Source organism: Heliangelus exortis, chromosome Z, assembly GCF_036169615.1.
Source record: "Heliangelus exortis chromosome Z, bHelExo1.hap1, whole genome shotgun sequence".
NCBI lineage: Eukaryota > Metazoa > Chordata > Aves > Apodiformes > Trochilidae > Heliangelus > Heliangelus exortis.
Window position 1 is genome coordinate 59,641,150 of NC_092454.1, and position 16,052 is coordinate 59,657,201.

Sequence of the window (16,052 nt, forward strand, 5' to 3'; positions counted from 1 at the left end):
CAGTGCAGGCAAGGCCCAGGTGATGCCTGGGTAGCCACCAGTCAGTCCCTTATCAATGTGCAGTGCACCCGTGAACGGTTTCGTGCACACGTGAACAGCTCCAACTACAGAATTCAATTCGGTGAAGCTTTCAATGATTAGAAATTGAAGCAATTAAGTTAATTTATTTAAAACCTGCGTTCTCTGTTGAAGAGATGCACTTAACTGTCCTTTCTCAGTCCCTCCCACAAGACGTTTTTAGCTGCCGCCCAGCAGCAGGACCGAAGTTTCACCAACGCCACGGCAAGAGGGCGCAATCGACTCAAATCGGGCAAGGGCGGGGAGAGTGCTGGGAACCCTCAGCCAGAGCTGACCCCTCGCCAGGCCCAAGATGGCGCCCGCCGCCTCAGCGGAACCCCCCGCAGGGCCCATGCGCGGGAGGGGCGGGAGGGGCGGGAGGGCGCGGGGCCGCGGGGCGCATGCGCGGGGGGAGCCGGGGGTTCGGCGGGGGGGGGGCTGGCGGCTCGCGGGAGGGGGGGTGGGTGGAGCGCGCGGGCGGGCGCGGGGCCGCAGGGCTCAGCGCGCGGGGGGCGGGGGCTGTTGCCGCCCCAGCCCCTGACAGGGAGGTGGCAGCGGTCGGACCGGCACGGCCCGGACCGGACCGGACCGGAGCCGAGCGGCGGCAGCGGCAGCGGGAGCGGGAGCGGCAGTGGCAGTGGCAGCACCGGCAGCAGCAGCAGCAGCAGCAGCAGCAGCGGCGGCAGCAGCAGCAGCAGCAGCAGCAGCAGCAGAGACAGGGGAAGCGATTTCGGTTGGTGTGTGAAAGCCTCCCGGTTGAGGTGGTGGTAAGGAAACCGCGGATCCCCTGCGGGCGCAAGCCCTCCCGTGCTGAGAGGAGAGGCGGTGTGGAGGGCCGGGCTCTGCCTGTCAGCGGGAGGCTGCTTCTCCGTGGATCTCTTGAGACTGACAGTGTCCCGACTTCAGCGGGTTAGTGGCTACTGCCTGTGCGTTCAGAGGAGACTTGTGTTCCACAGCGCGGTGTTCGCAGTCTCTTGAAAGTACGGCCCTTAGGAAGTTCGTCCTTCTCAGCAGGGAAACTATTCTTAGTTTCTTTTTTGTGGTTGTTAGCCTGAGCAATAATCTGCATCACGGAGACCGTTGTGCAACTGCGGGCTGGTAATCTGTTTTAAGCATATCTAAAAATGAAGTTTTGTTGAGATGCGTGAGCGGGATGGTTTGAACGCTGTGCCTTGCGTTGCTGCCGGAGACTCCTTCGGCAGTGTTTCCAGGGAAGTGTCCTCCCATCTGGAGGCCGTGAGCGATGGCTGGATGTCACAACTATTTAATGACCTGACCACAAAAGCAGCTGGCCAGGGAAAGAATTTTAGAGAAGCTTCAGAAGCTACTCTGAGCTATGTAGCTACGTATCATTCTGTTACTTGGTGTTACCATTGCTGCACTGCAATTTTTTTGCATTATTATTTTGCATTATTATTGCTAGGTGCAGGAATTGGCAGATGTGTGGACTGCATTCAGTTTAACCTTTGTACCCAGGTATCTGTCATCTCCTTTAACTCGGTGAATAGTTCTTATAACTGCTTCTCATATTTTAGGAGGATATAGCATATGGCATCCTGTTTGCTCGTTCTGAACTAACACAATTCTTTAGTTTTGGTGTACTGCAGAGCTATCTGATGGTGCCTTAATGTTGTCCCCATAATGCTCTGCCCCTTTCTTTTTTTTAATTGAACTTTTCCTCTTTTGAATCAACTACTGAAAATGCCTTCCCATGTTATTGTAAGCTTTCTTCCTTGTCACTCTGCCCTGCTGCAATGGATATTCTGTCAGTTTTTCCTGACCAGGAAGTTGAAATCCAGTGGTCCAGATGGAAGGACTTTCAAAAGCCATATTAATTAAATAAGAAGTTTGGTGTTTTATTTAGAAGAGAGAGTAGAGAAAAAGGCACCAAAAATGCTTTTCATTGACTTTTCCGTGCCTCTCGTATGTATTTGACTTGGAACACTATTCAAGATGAAGCTGTGTATTTTGCTATACTTCTCAATGTTTGGGTGTTTGTTCTTTTTTGTACAATCAAAACTTTAACCCACTTATGCATTTGTCCAGGAGGAGACAAATGTCACCTTAACACTGAGTGTGTGAAAATGAGATGTGGACTTCCTAAGTCTTTTCCTTCTGGCAGGTGGCCACCACCTCCTCTTGCTGTTTGGGGCACATCTTGTGAAGCTCTGTTTGCTAGCAGCTAAGTCTCTAAAAGGATGAGGGAAGGATCCAGATTTCCAGCACGGCTGCCTCCCATTGACTTCTGGAGGTGTGCATGTGTTCAACATGTTGTTCTCCTTCTGGCTGCACAAACGCTGTGGCCCGTAGGTGAGCATGGGCTGTGGTGGAGGTCGCTGTGGTAGGAGATATTCCAAGGTCAGGATGGGAATTACACTGGACCAGGAAGGGCAGGAAGCCATGTGTGTGTAAACATGTGTGGGCAGTGCTGTCTGTATAGGTGTGGGTATACCTGTGAGTAAATACACACAAACACCCACGGAGATACTGGTTAGCAAAGTGCTCTGTGTGCATAAAGTAATCAAGGTATAAAGTGTTCAAGGAATGGTGAAGGCCAGGACTTAATGCTGTGCCCCCGTGCCCAGCACCTGAGTTAGGCCTGGTGCTGCTGCAATTGGTAGAGTGCCCTGCACAGGGTACAGGAGCAGCAGCTGCTCACCACCCTGTGCTCAGAGGTGAGGGACTCTCCTGTTGTGTTTTTGGCTGGAGAGGCTTGAGCCTTTTCTCAAGCCACTAACTCCGTGCGTGTTGCACCTCAGTTGCTGGGGTAAAGTTGAGGTGTTTCAAGCACGTGAGGGTGCACAGTGTTAGAACTTGGCCCTGCATGCAGTGCACACTTTGAGAGCAGAGTTGTTCCTGAGCTGTGGAAGAGCTCTGTCTGGCTTCAGCCCACCATCATGGCAGGGATCTTCCTCTGGCAAAACTACCTCTGCAGCAAGTGAGCGTCTGTGTGAAGAATGCTTGCCTAGGAGCACAGAGCCAGCACTTGCATCTGGAGCTCCCTGTTATCTCATAAGTGTACCTGGCTGCCCCCTGGAGATGTCCTGAGTGTGTGCTGGCCTGTGAGCTGAGGGGGCTGGGAGGGCTTTTAGGGAGCTCTGGCACTCGCTTTGAAACTGCCTCCTGCACTGCCCAGACTGCTTGGGTGGCAGCACTTGCTGGCAGGTATGTGTTCTCCTGAAGTGTCCTGCCAGTGCTGTAGCAGCCTATGGTACTGCAGAAGGTGCTGTTGGAGATGAAGCAGCAGACTGCTCACACCTTTACCAATGTATGCTTCTCATGAGGGGGCAGTCCCCAGGCGATGAGATGGGGTGGTGTTGGCACTGTCTCTGTGGTGCTCTTGTGTGCAGCCCCCAACTTGCAGGGAGCAGGTTTCACTTCTCTATGGTTTTCTCTCCGGAGAGGCATCTGTGGAGTCAAGGCATCGTGCCTGTGGGTAAGACATGGCATGTCCTGGATGCATGTAGTTTCCATAGCAGAGTTGAGATGTACCCCATGCATGTTGGTGGGGAGCATGCATTTGCATGAGTGAGGAGTGGTTGTGAGCTACCCAAGGTCACTGTGGAGCACAAGGGGAGGGAACACTGAGTGGCAAGGTGTGCCTCTGGTGGAGGTCCTGGCCCTTGCAGGCAGCAAGGTGGGCCAGCTGCATGGCACCCTTGCCCCTCTTATTTAGGGACTGGCAGGGCCAGCCTATGCACAGGTGCTGATGTGTTCCTTCAGCTGATTGTTTGGACAGTGTCATGCCCCGTGTGTTTAATACCACCTCCTGCTTGGCTGACAGGACCAAGTCCCTACAAGGCTACCCAGATGTACCAAAGTCTCCAGTGGCCCTGAATCCTTGCTTGTTTGGGGAGGGAGGTTGAAAAATAAGAGCTTGTGTGTGTAAAAGTGTGTATTTTTTTTCTTTTGCGATGGAGGTGGAATAGGTGAAGATGCAGGACCCCGAAATTACTGCAAAAGCACTGCGAGCTGTTCTGCATTCCTTTAAAAATGGTGTGCCTTTGTCAGAGCTTCAGGGAGAGTACAGATCCCTGACTGGAGAGTGGATTCCCTTCAGGCACCTAGGACATGACACACTGGAAAGCTATTTGGAGAGCATCCCAAGAGTGGTCAGAATGGAAGGGAACAAAATGGGAGAGGTAAGAATCCATTACCATTCAGAAATGGCTTTTGTGTTTGTTAAGTGTGCATGGTTCATAGCTTTGCTGCTGCTTGTGCCATGGATTTCTGAGGAATATGCACTGTAACATGCATGTGGTGCTCTAATGCAGGGAGAGGTGGAAGCTGTGATGTAGACCAAATGTCCCTTGTTTTCCTTCCTCTGCATGCTGACTGGAAAGTTGTTTCTTTCAAAAGATGGAAGGTTGTAGGGCATTATCCCAGAAACAGTTCTTCTTGCTGGAAAGTTAGTTTGAGTGACTGTAGAGCTCTGATCAGCATTTCTGACTCTGGAGGGGATACTGGCAGGTTGTCTTAAAGAAGATGTGTCTTGATCAGGATGGGCTTTAGCATCATGGTTTTCATACAGCTAAACTGTTCTGTGTGCTGTTGCTTAGAAGTCTGACAGTACTTTCCTTGGGTGTAGCACTCTTGCAGCTCATGAGTTGCAGTGCCACAGGACTGTGAAAAGGTGCTAAGGTGAGAAAGAGCCTGAACTGCAACACCTCAGCTTAGCAAACATGCAAGGGAAAAGGAGTCAGACCAGAGGTCAAGGAGAAGGTGGAGAAGAGCTAAGAAGAGAATATTCATGTGGTGGGAGTTTTCCTTATTCGTATTCCCTTGCTGCACTAACCTGTGTCTCCCAGCAGCTGCCAGCTTGGAAGCAGCTTGCCAGAATTACAAGCCTTCTGGTGTGGAGTTCTTGGTTTGTAGTCAGAAGGTGTTCTCTTGATGGATGGCATAGATGTGTGTATGACTTGTAGATTATCTGTTTGAGTGCAGAATTTTAAGCTTTTCTTTCACTGGCACTTGGTTAGCTGTGAAGAGTATGTTAAGGGATGAAGGGTGCTGTGCTGATGTCTGGAAATGAGGCTGCTCTTAAGCAAGAGGATCCCTGCTGCATTTTTACAACATTCAGAATTTGCCCTTTTTCAGCAGGTATCCAAGTCTGAGGTTCTTTTTTTGCTTGCTCCAAATCTGCATCATCTGCAGCTGCATCAGTAATGTGAATACAGGTGGATCTATGAACATTGGTGATGGTGCAGTTTAATGTTTCCTCATGGTGCTTCTGGCAGACAGCCATCTGTTTCTAACTAGAGCCTTGATGGATATAATCTGGTATCCTCTCATTCCCCTGAGAGCCTTGCTTATCCTCTAATAAGAGCTGAGAGCCTTGTGGACTCTTGGTTAGCACTAGAGGTGGTGCCTTTTCTGTGGTAACTCTGAGGAGGGAGTGAGATGTGTCTTTAGAAAACAGAAAAGGGAGAGATCAACTAAACAGGAGTCTTGTGGTAGTATTGAAAGCTGTGTTCTTCATTAATGTCTCTCCAGTTTGAACTCCCATTTTAAGCTGAGACCATAGCTCAGAGTCCCCACAAACCTGCTACAGGAGTAGGCGGTCAGCCAGTCTCTTTTCCTGGCTCTCGGAGCACCAGGACCTCCAGAAAGGCTTGCTTCTTTCTTCCTTTAATCCCTTTGGGGACAGGAAGGCAGAAAGGGGAGACACACTTGCACATGCAGAGCTCTGCTAGCAGCTGGTGATCCTGGTGGTCCTAAAAGGATTTCTGTAACTGCTGGGGTAGCTGTCTAAGATATAATACAAGAAATACGTTCAACAAGCAACCCTATATAGTGAGCAGTAAATAATACAAATTTATCTCAGAATGCTACATGTTACATGGTGTTTAAAGGGTCTGTGAGAGCTGAATATTGCCTGGGTCACTGATGATGAAGAGACTGGTTGTGTTGGAAGACTATGATACAAATTGTCCCAGGTTCCTCTTGCTGCTGAACACTAATTTGGCCTTCTTGAATATAGGAAAGACAAATGCTGATGATTATTCCTTCACACGATAGCTATGTTCTCCAAATTCCACACAGAGTGAGGTTAAATACATTATACAGAAAACACGGTGAAGGGCTTAAAATTTAAGTACTGTCTGCCTGCAACAGGTTGTTGTGTCATTTCAAGGAGCCATGCTTTGGTTTGCTTTGTGTTCAGTTACAAACAGCATTTAGTTGCACCTTCCTCTAAGAAAACTTGGACTTCTGGTCAAATAACCAGGCCCTTCCAAAAAGATTATTTTGAAGACTGGGTTGTTCCTCTGCAAGTTAATCCATCCATCCAATTTCTTTTTATATCTGAATTTGTTTTAACTCAAACCATCATTTTTGCTAAACAAGTACCTATTATGTTATAACAACAAAAGAAATGCTGAAAATTACTTACACCATTAGTGGCAGGAAAAATCTGAAATGCACCAAAGTTGTGAAAACATGCATTTATAAAACTGTGATAATCTGTGTATGAAAAAAAAGTCTTTTATGTTGAGACCTTGAGAACAGAGCAGGGCTGAAGATGGCCTATCCCAAGTGCATGCATGTTATAAGCACCTGTTAGCTGGACTATGGGGAATGCTCTCCTACCCTCCTCTGGAAACAGGCACAGCTGGTCACCTCTCTGAAGTGCCTCTACCTGACTGTACACAGTACGGTGCACAACCAGGAGAAACTGGAGTGCTCTTCAGGGCTGTGGTCTCGTTGGGGTTGTGAAGAGCTGTTGTGACTCCTCACAAATCTGGCATGCTGTCATAGATGGACACAGGCTGCTGAGGAATGATGGGCTGGAACAGCAAGCAGGGGACACTTTCTGTGAGCCCCTCTGGTGTGAGAGCAGTGGGGATATTTGACGTTCTGCCTTGGGACAGATGAGGAACCAGCAAGAGCTTACAACTTACGAGCAGTGGACACAGAGGTGTATAGGCAGTTGTCTGTTACAAACGCCCTGATCAAGAAGAAGTAGTAGGTAAAGCAGATGATACTTTCTTCTGACAGCTGCATAAAGCCTTATGTTTGCAGGTCTTGTTGATCACAGAGGACCTTAGCCACTGCCATGCCTCCTGGAGGGACAAGGCAGCCAAGCATGAGCAATACAGGACATTTCTGGAATGTATTGATGACAATGTGCTGATGTAAGTGATAAGCTGATGAGGGAACATGCTCTGCCAGGTTCCCAGTCCTGGGACCCAAACAAGGAAGAACTGATAGGGGATGTAAAGGCAGGGGACAGCCCTGGCTGCAGTCACAACAAGCTGGTGGTGTTTGGGAGCCTGAAAAGTGGGGAAAAAAGCAAACAGCAGCATCAATGATCCAGGACTTCAGGAGAGCAGACAGGCCTGTTCAAGATTCTGTTTGGAAGACTTCCATGTGATACAGTCCTGCAGATAAAAGTGGTCTAGGAGAAGTAACAGATTTTCAAGGATTGCCTCCTCCAGTCTCAAGAGCGGTCCATCCCAGCAATCGAGGTAAAAAACAAAGGTGGCAGGAGCAGGGCATGGATGAACAAGGAGCTCCTGACAAAGCTCAACCATGAAAAGGAAGCATGTATGAGCTGGGAACAAGGAGAAGTGATCTACAAAGAATACAGACACATTGCCCAAACAACCATGCATGGACTTAAGAAAGATTGCATTTATTGTTGGTTAATTCAACAACATGAAAACCAAGACAGAGTGCCACTGCCTTCCAACCAGGTCCCAAAGCACTGTCAGTTACAAGAGAATCCTTGTGAAGAAGGTCCTTAAAGTACCTGATTAACTGTACAGGCAACAGGAAAACTAGAGGGAACAACAAATGAAGACCTACAGCCCTTTGCTGTGTTTCATTTCACCAAAGCTTGATCAAATCCATTCTCAAAGGGTCTAGGACAACTCTCCAGGACCACTTCTATGTAGCCAACTTTCTGGTGGACAACTATTCATAGTCAGTACTATGCAGGACAAGTCTCTGCAGGTGTGCAGATTTTTTTCTCATCTGTTTGTATTAATACCTGTTGGAGGGACTGAAAAAACACAGAGCCAGACTCCATCTCCAGTTCTAAGTGGTATCTAGTGAACAGACAAGAGAAGGTGGGAGCAAAGTGAAATACAGGTAATTTCACTTGAACAGTAAACCCCGCAATTTTTTAGAACATGGGTGGCTAAATACAAGCTGTCCTGAGTGGTGAAGACTGCTTCCTTGGAGATATTGCACCCCACAGCTGAGTAACTAGGTCTTGTTAGTGCTGCTCTGAGCAGGAATGCTGAATAACCTAGTCTGCAGAGATGTCTTCCAGCATCAATTTTTCTGCAATTACTGGCTTTTAGCCACTACAGTGGTGAGGCTGGTGGTACACTTTTTGCATAGGTGTTGACTGCACTGCAGGTACCCTGTCTGATTCCTAGGTCAGGAGCTCGTTGGATGGGAGAGCTGTCCCTCAGGAAAGGCCCTTCCTCCGGTGGCTGGATGTTGAGCCAGCCTGTTGCAGATGCTGGATGTGCAGTGGAGGGGAAAGAGGAGGGGGAGGATGAGTTGGAGTGCTGCTGGAGGCCAAGAGTCTTGTTGTAGTGTTGTCCCCCTTGTCCACGTGGAGTATTTGAGTCAGCCTGAGGGACTGAGGAGAGCTCTCAAGCTATTGCTGCTTCACAATCACTTCCTGTTCTCTCTTAGCCTTTGGTTTTTCTGCTTTGCTTATCTTTCCTCACTTGTGAGAAAAGATCCTTTCTGTGGCTGTAGTTTGCAAAATTCTGGAGGTGCTTGACAAGTCCCTGAGTTTCTTCTGCCCCACACTTGTGCTAAATTGTCAATTCCCCATGCTTGATGGGAGCTATGAAGGTACCAGTGCTGTATGTGAGGGTCCCTTTTTCAGCCTGGGCTGGACTGTCATCTGTATCAAGTGTGGAGTTTTGCAGCACAGGCTCTGGCCTGCTCTCTATTCTGTCTAGATCTTGCTGGATGTCAGTTTCATATCATCAGCAAACTTGCTGAGAGTACACTCTACTCCCTTGTCCAGGTCATTGATAAAGATATTGAACAAAACTGGACTGTAGCCATTGGGTGGTTCTACCTGCTCAGACATGAGCAGGGTACCTTGGGAGTCTGTTTGGGATAGGAAAGTGCATGGCAGTGTTGTAAAGCCAGATGATGGGCCCGTGGGATGGGAGGCAGAAACTAAGCTGTTGCCTGGTGTGGCCCAGCCTCATGTGGGAAGGTGATGGAGAGACCCTGTGTGGCCTAGCTATCTGCTTTGCTGATTTCTGTAAAAGAAGAGGGAGGTCTCCAAGGTCTGTCTAATGCTGAAGCTCTTGCTGAAGGGTCTGCAGGTCCACATGATGAAGCAGCGCAGCAGTTACAGGCATGGGAACAGTTGCAAGTGTATGAGCTGGACCCTCACTGACTGGTTTTCCCCGTTTCCTTCCTACTCCAAACAGGTGGTTTGCCATGCTGTGGTTTGCAGTGAGACTGCACCAATTGCTCAGCTGGTGGCCCGGCAAAGGAGTTCCAAAAGGAAAATGGGACGGCAAGTGAACTGCCAAATGAGATTGAAGAATACATCTCCAGTAACATTAACAGGTAAGCCATAGGCAGCTGTGGGTACACTGCTTTTGTGAAAGAACGGTGCAGCTTGCAGGCCATGCTCACTGAGGAAACCCTTGTCAAGCACATATATGAGATGTGAGTGATCATAGAATGGTTTGGGTTAGAAGGGACATTAAAGGTCATTTAATTCCAACTACCCTGCATAGGTGTGGATACTTCCCACTAAACCAGGTTGCTCAAAATTCTGTCCATCCTGCCCTTGAACACTTCCAGGAGTGGGCATCCATAACTGCCGTGGGCAACCTGTTCCAGTGTCTCTAGCCCTCTCAGTGAAAAATTTCTTCCTGATATCTAAGCAAAATCTACCCTCTTCCAGATTAAAGCCATTACCCATTATTCGTTCACTACATGCCCTTGTAAAATGTCCCTCCAACTTTACTGTAAGCCCCTTTCAGTGAGGGGAAGGCTGTGTCAGGTCTCCCCAAAGTCTTGAAAAAAAAAAGCTCTTGAAAGATGCTTTGCTTCACCTCCAAGTCCCTGTGCTTCTGTGGGAAATCTGCTTGAGATGCAGGCAAGTATGAGGCAATGAGCCTGCTCATTCATTGATGCTGACCTTGCCTCATTATGGCATGGCAGTGATAAGCCATGCCCTCAGTCAGAGGGAGCCTCTGCAGCATCAGCTGTGGCTGTTTCAGTGACTTCTGTTGCTGCTACAGTTGCCTTGTGGCCATGTCAGTGGGCCAAGCCATGATGCTGTAGCAGAGAGAGCCACGCCTGTGGCTGAGAATGTCCTTGTTAACTGTCTTTGGAAAAGTATGGGCTGTGTAGAAGGAGTTACCTGCTGTGCTTGAAGTCCCTTGGGGCTGGGTGGAGGAGAGCAGTACTCACAACTACATCTGCAAACTCTTTAGGAAAGCCCAAAGGAACTTTGCGTCAGCCCAAGACTTTGAGCGTGCCAGAAGAAGGCAGCAAGAGGCCTGTTCCTCACACGCCACGAGGCAGAGGAGTGGCATGTGGCGTGGTGAAACCCACTCTGGAGAGTGCCCGGTCTGCCTTGCCTCCAGCTGCTGGGAGTGGACCATCCAAAGAAGTTCCCATGCAGAGGCACGTCACTGTGGTGAACAGGTCAGCGTGGGGTGTGTGTGTGTGTGTGTGTGTACGGGGGGTGAAATGAGTGTGATGGACCATGGATGGTGCCGTGCCAGCAGGGCATTTTGGGACGTGGGAATCCAGGCTCCTGCTTTGCAGAAGGTGAAGTTTAAGATGTGGGTCAGTGGCCAGGAGGGAGGCAGGTGACGCTTTGGCTCTTTGGATGCTGCTGCAGGTAGCTCGTGCTCTTGGCCCACCCCCATGTCTCCTGGGCAGAAATGTGACAGGGAGTGTGTGGATGTCACCGTTTGCCAGGCCCAGCAGGAGCAGTCGTGGCCATGGGGACAGAAAGCAGGAGGTTTGTGTGCTGGTGTGCAGGGGATGCTGCATGCAGGGTCATGGCTGTCTGCAGGGGCTGCTCTTTACCTCATGCCTGACTCTGTGTTGCAGCATCAGTGTTTGTGGCCCTTTTCAGGGTGCCGGGGCCCTGCAGCTGTGTTTGGGTGAAGTGAGAGGAGCTGCAGTTTTGCTGGGTCAGCAGTCCATGGTGGTTTTCATCCCCCCTGAGCCTCTCTAATCCCGGTGTCTTGCCCAACTGCTGCCCCATCATTTCTCTTTCTGTGTTGTTTTTGGGTGCCCTGGGCCATCAGCTGATGGTGTGGAGAAAGCCTTTGCTGTTCCCTCATTGTGGCTGCACTAAGCCTGCTGGAGCTGTGATTGTGGTGGTAATCCCCTGCGGGTCACCGGGACGGGTTAGAAGTCAGCCCTGCAGTGAATGGCAGTGGCAGCGAGGTGCCGCTTCCACGGCAGAGAGCAGAGTGACAGCTTAATCCTGCCGTGGTGCCAGATCTTTCTGGAAGGGCCGGAGCGAGCAGGCGAGTGCTGTCACAGTCACCTGCGTGGGTCCTGTGTGCATCAGGTGTTGGGGTGCCAGAGAGGAGGGGAGAGCAGAGGAGGGTATGGAAGGGTGTGGGAGCAGCAGCCACTGCAGCTTTTGTGCCCGGGAGCAGTGTTTGGGTGAGGGCTGATGGCACTGCCTCATCACCCCTTGCTGCTCTGCAAAGTGTCCTTCGCCATGCCAGTGCTCTTTGGGAAGTTCCCCATCATGGTGGTGCTGGTGGAGCAGGCTGGTGCCCTGGGGAAGGGGAGGCAGGCTTGGGGCTGCCCAGGTGACTCTGCTGGGGCTTTGCTCTGGGTCAGGGCTCCTCTTGAGGGCTGCAGACACTCTGCGTGTCCATGGGCTGTCAGGCCGTGGCTGTAGCAGCAGCGGTTTGGATGGAGCCAGGCAGAAGTTTGGAGGAGCTAGGAGGCAGGTGGTGGTTGTGGCAGGAGCCAGAGGCTGTGAAGCTGAGACAGGAGCAGCAAGGAAGGCAGAGGAGGTGACATTGCCTGTGTGAGGAGCTGAAGGTTTGGAGGCAGAGACCAAGGAAGAGAAATGTGATGGTGCAGCAGGTGAGGGGAGTGAGGCCACTGCCCCAGCAGGAGCAGGGAGGCTCAAGCTGGGCCCCTCTGTCAGCACCACAGCTCATACGGCCATGAACGTGGGCTGAGCCAACCCCTCCTGTGCTGTGGAGTGAGATGCCTGGAGCTGCACTGGAACTCAGAACACCTGGTCTTTTTGTGGGATCTGTTGCAACAATGTGCAACAGTTTCCTCTCTGAAGTCCTCTGTCACAGAAAGGACGTAAATCTCATGTTTGCAGGTGTTACCTTCCGAGATCACTCAGAGCAACCTCTTACGCATGTAAGGTAGGAGTACCTACTTCTACTTGTAATGTAGGAGTACATGCCCTGAGCTCCTGGCAGTGAAGAGGTCACAGCAGTGTGTAGCTCACCAAGTCTGTTTGGGAAGCAGCCAGGTGTGGAATACTTACAGCAAGCAAAGTGGAAGAAGACTTGGGGAAAAAAGGGTTTAAAGACCAGGACCAAGCACCTCCCAGAGACAAAAACTCAAGGCAGAACTGCTGTGGAGCAGTCAGTGGGGCAAATACACCAAAACAGCTCTACAAAGAAGTATGGCAGGTTGCTGGGTACACCCAACATCTCCAAACGGCAGTACCACAACACATATGCTGAGCAGGCTCTGCAGATGGTCTCTGCCCAAAGACCCAGTAGGCAGAATGGCCACCTCTGGAGTTCAGGGGCAACTCTGGAGGCAACCACAAACTTCACCATCCATGGAAACACCAAGGAGGTTATTTCCAGCTTTACTCATTCTCTCAGAAGGTTGGATGGGGGTCAAGTATGATACTGAGGCTGGTAACAACAGGAAGACCTATACCTATGTGCTAGGAAGGTAGCCCTATGTGCTTCCACTCTGACCTTTCATTTGAGTAGATGAACAAACCAGAAGGAGGCTATTCACATTCACATTTCTTTTAAGGAGCATCTTTACAAGACTTAACATGAACTTGTCTCCCTTGATTTTTTGCTATCCCCCTAAGATGAAACTATCGCTCCTCCATCAGCTATGGGGTGTCACTTGTGCCAGAAATAATACTTTTGTTCTGTGTAATGTTCCACAGAATTAGCAGGATTGTCACTGCCCAGCACAGCATTTTGCAAAGCAGGAAAGGCATGCTCAGAAGTGCTGAGCAGCAGATCAGCTACAAGCAGATGTGTGAAACAAATGGGTCAATATTTAAGAAGTACACAGGCAAAGTCACCTGCATGAAATCCAAACACACTTTCACACCTTATTCCTGGGTGTCTGGAATGACTCTTCCAATATTCCACCTGCATCACAGGAAAACACTTTACCTTCAGGGCACAGCAGAGGTCCCTACATAAAGCAGCAGCACAGTCTATTCTTTGAAGGAGTGCTGTGACAGACCATACAAATGCTACAAGAAACCCAGGATCACAACTCTTTATACAAGTATTGAATAGTATATACAACTCCAAATGGTCAGATACCCAAGGGATAAAGTACCCTTGAAGAAAGCAGATTCAAAAGAGACTAATCCTTGTCTTGTTAGTGCTGATCATGTTGCCTCCCAAGCATGGACATTTTGAGTACTAAGGTTTTGCAGGGTGCCTGACAAAAGTATGCGAAATAAATTTTATTGAATTTATAGGTTTTTTAAACAAAATTAATGCTACTCGGAGCCAAGAGAATGACTTAAAGCAATTTTCTTTACAACTTTAGGTCTGAGAAGAGACTAACTGTCCCATCAAGGTTTCAAAAAGAATTGCAAGTTCACCTTTCCAGAAGCTCTTCCGTAGATTCAAATGGTATGTTTGCCCATTAAGAATTTTTTTGCCTATTCACATTAGATAGAGTTTCATCTTAATAAAAGTCCATCTTAATGCTTGTTTTGATTGAAAATAGGTGTGCCTGAGAAACCATGTTCTGAGAGTTAACCTTCTCACTCTGATTTCATGGTGTTGGGCAAACGTGTGTGTTTGCTTGTCTGCCTCTCTGTCTTCCAGGAAAATTCTTGTGTAGAAAGGGTCAAAGCCCACCACAGAGTAGCTTGGAAACAGGAGGAGTATGCTCAGCTTCACTACCAGGGCAGGAATCTGGCATAGAACAGTTGAAACCCCAACTGTCAGGATTGAGAAGCACACTTAACTTAGTTGTCAAAAAATACCCTTCTGTGTGCCTGGATCCCAGCAGTTGTGCAGTTAATGTGCTTGTCAAATGATGGTTGCTGTCTCTGAGAGCTCTGTGAAGCTTCAGCTCTGGTAGCAAATACACCCCTGCAAAGGGAGGAGAGGAGTAAAAATCAGGAGGCAGGAAAGTTACTGTGAGCCTCCAGCTGAATTATCTGCCTTGCTCCCACACACAATGTATAAAGCTCTCCAAAGTAGCCTATTGGTTGCTGTCTCTTTCCCTACTCTGCTGTAGGACTTTTTTCAATACAGTAGCATGGAAAGGCTGTGTGCTGGGTTCAGATTTTTCCTCAGATCTTATCGTAGAATAAAGGCAAATTGTTTTCTGTTTCATACATCTTTGTTGCGGTTTAGGCCCAGCCGGTACCAACCCGGCCTCTACCTGCTCACCCCCACCCCACTGTGGGACAGGGAGGAGTAAATCAACCTTAAGGTTCATTAATCAAGGATAAGGACAGGGAGATTTGCATTCCCCAATTATGGTAACAGGCAAAAACCAGACAGGTTCAGCTTGGGAAGGAAAAAACCTCATTTAATCTGCAATGAGAAAGAGAAAACAGGAACCCCTCTGACATGAGTCCCTCCCATGGGGTGCAGTCCCTCAGGAACTGCTCCAGCCCAGGCTGCCCACAGAGTCACAGCTGCTTCAGGAGCAGTCACCTCCCCTGACACGGGGTCCTCCATGGCTGCAGAGCCACATCTCCATGATCCTGCACAGGCTCCTTCTTCATGTCTGCCCACCTGTGACACTTCAGGGGCTAAAAGTCTACATTTACCCCACCATGATCCTTTGGAGACTGCTCCACCATGCTGCTCCATGGGCTGCAGGGATACAGCTGCCATCTTACCACAGACTGTGGGGAAATCTCTGCTCAGCACCTTTGCCCCTCCTTCTTCTCTGACCTTGGTGTCTTTTCTCTGACATTTCTGTCTCACTTCATCCTCTGCGCTGCAGGTTCTTTTCTTATATTTTTGCAATTTCATTGTCCCCTGAACATGTTACAGAGGCAGATCCAGCTTGGCCTTGGGCAGAGGAAGGGCAGGGACTGGAACCAGGGGAGCTTCCAGCAGCTTCTCGCAGCAGCCACCCCTGTGGCCCACCAGCTTCCAAAACACCACTGCACAAGACAATCTGTCTGGATTCAAAACACTCTTGGGTGTTTTGCTGTATCTTTGCTGGTTTTATGTTTGTACTCATAAAGAAATTATCTTGTGCCCTCCTGGGATGCTGCCTCAGTACAGCCTCTCGGCAACAGTGTGGCTGAGGGTTCTGTAACCTCTTCCATGATGCCTTCAGAAGAGGTCTTTAGCCACTTCTTAAGAAAATAACGACCATGACTGAAAATTCAGCTTAGGCCAATTACTAAATGTATGAGGTTTCTGTAGCTCTTTCTAATAGAAAGTGACTGCAACAGCCACACTGGGCATTTGAGCTGCATTTTAGTTGGTGTTACATTGGTAGCTCCTATGTTTAATTTTTAAGTTGGTAGGTAATAATCTGTCTTTCTGCTGATAAGACTACATTTACCTCAAGGCTGTATTTTTGTTCAGCAGATAACTTGAATACATCTGTTGCAGAGACACATACAGTTGCCTCTGGCCCTCCTGCTGCTCATGTCAGTGAAGTTCAAAGTCGCATTAAGGAGATCCTGAGCAAGTGGAGCAGTGGCATCTGGGTGTCAAAGATGCCACAGATCTACCGGGAAATGTACGGGGAGGAGCTTAGCACAGCAGTGCTCCATCAGCTTGAGAACTGGCCTCATGTGTGTACTG

General features: G+C 49.2%; 1 protein-coding gene across 14 annotated transcripts in view; it reads left to right on the forward strand.

Moving 5' to 3' along the window:
* Positions 1-519: 519 nt before the first annotated feature.
* Positions 520-16,052, forward strand: part of TDRD7 (tudor domain containing 7) — a 40,880-nt gene continuing 25,347 nt past the window's right edge. Inside the window, exons 1-6 of one of the 14 annotated variants that reach the window (XM_071732271.1) lie at positions 520-1,037; positions 3,978-4,199; positions 9,468-9,609; positions 10,488-10,701; positions 13,813-13,898; positions 15,858-16,051. In XM_071732271.1, the coding sequence (XP_071588372.1) occupies positions 3,993-4,199; positions 9,468-9,609; positions 10,488-10,701; positions 13,813-13,898; positions 15,858-16,051 (843 nt within the window). In that variant the 5' untranslated portion in view covers positions 520-1,037; positions 3,978-3,992. The other 13 variants (XM_071732269.1, XM_071732267.1, XM_071732270.1 and 10 more) reach the window with 13 other exon arrangements.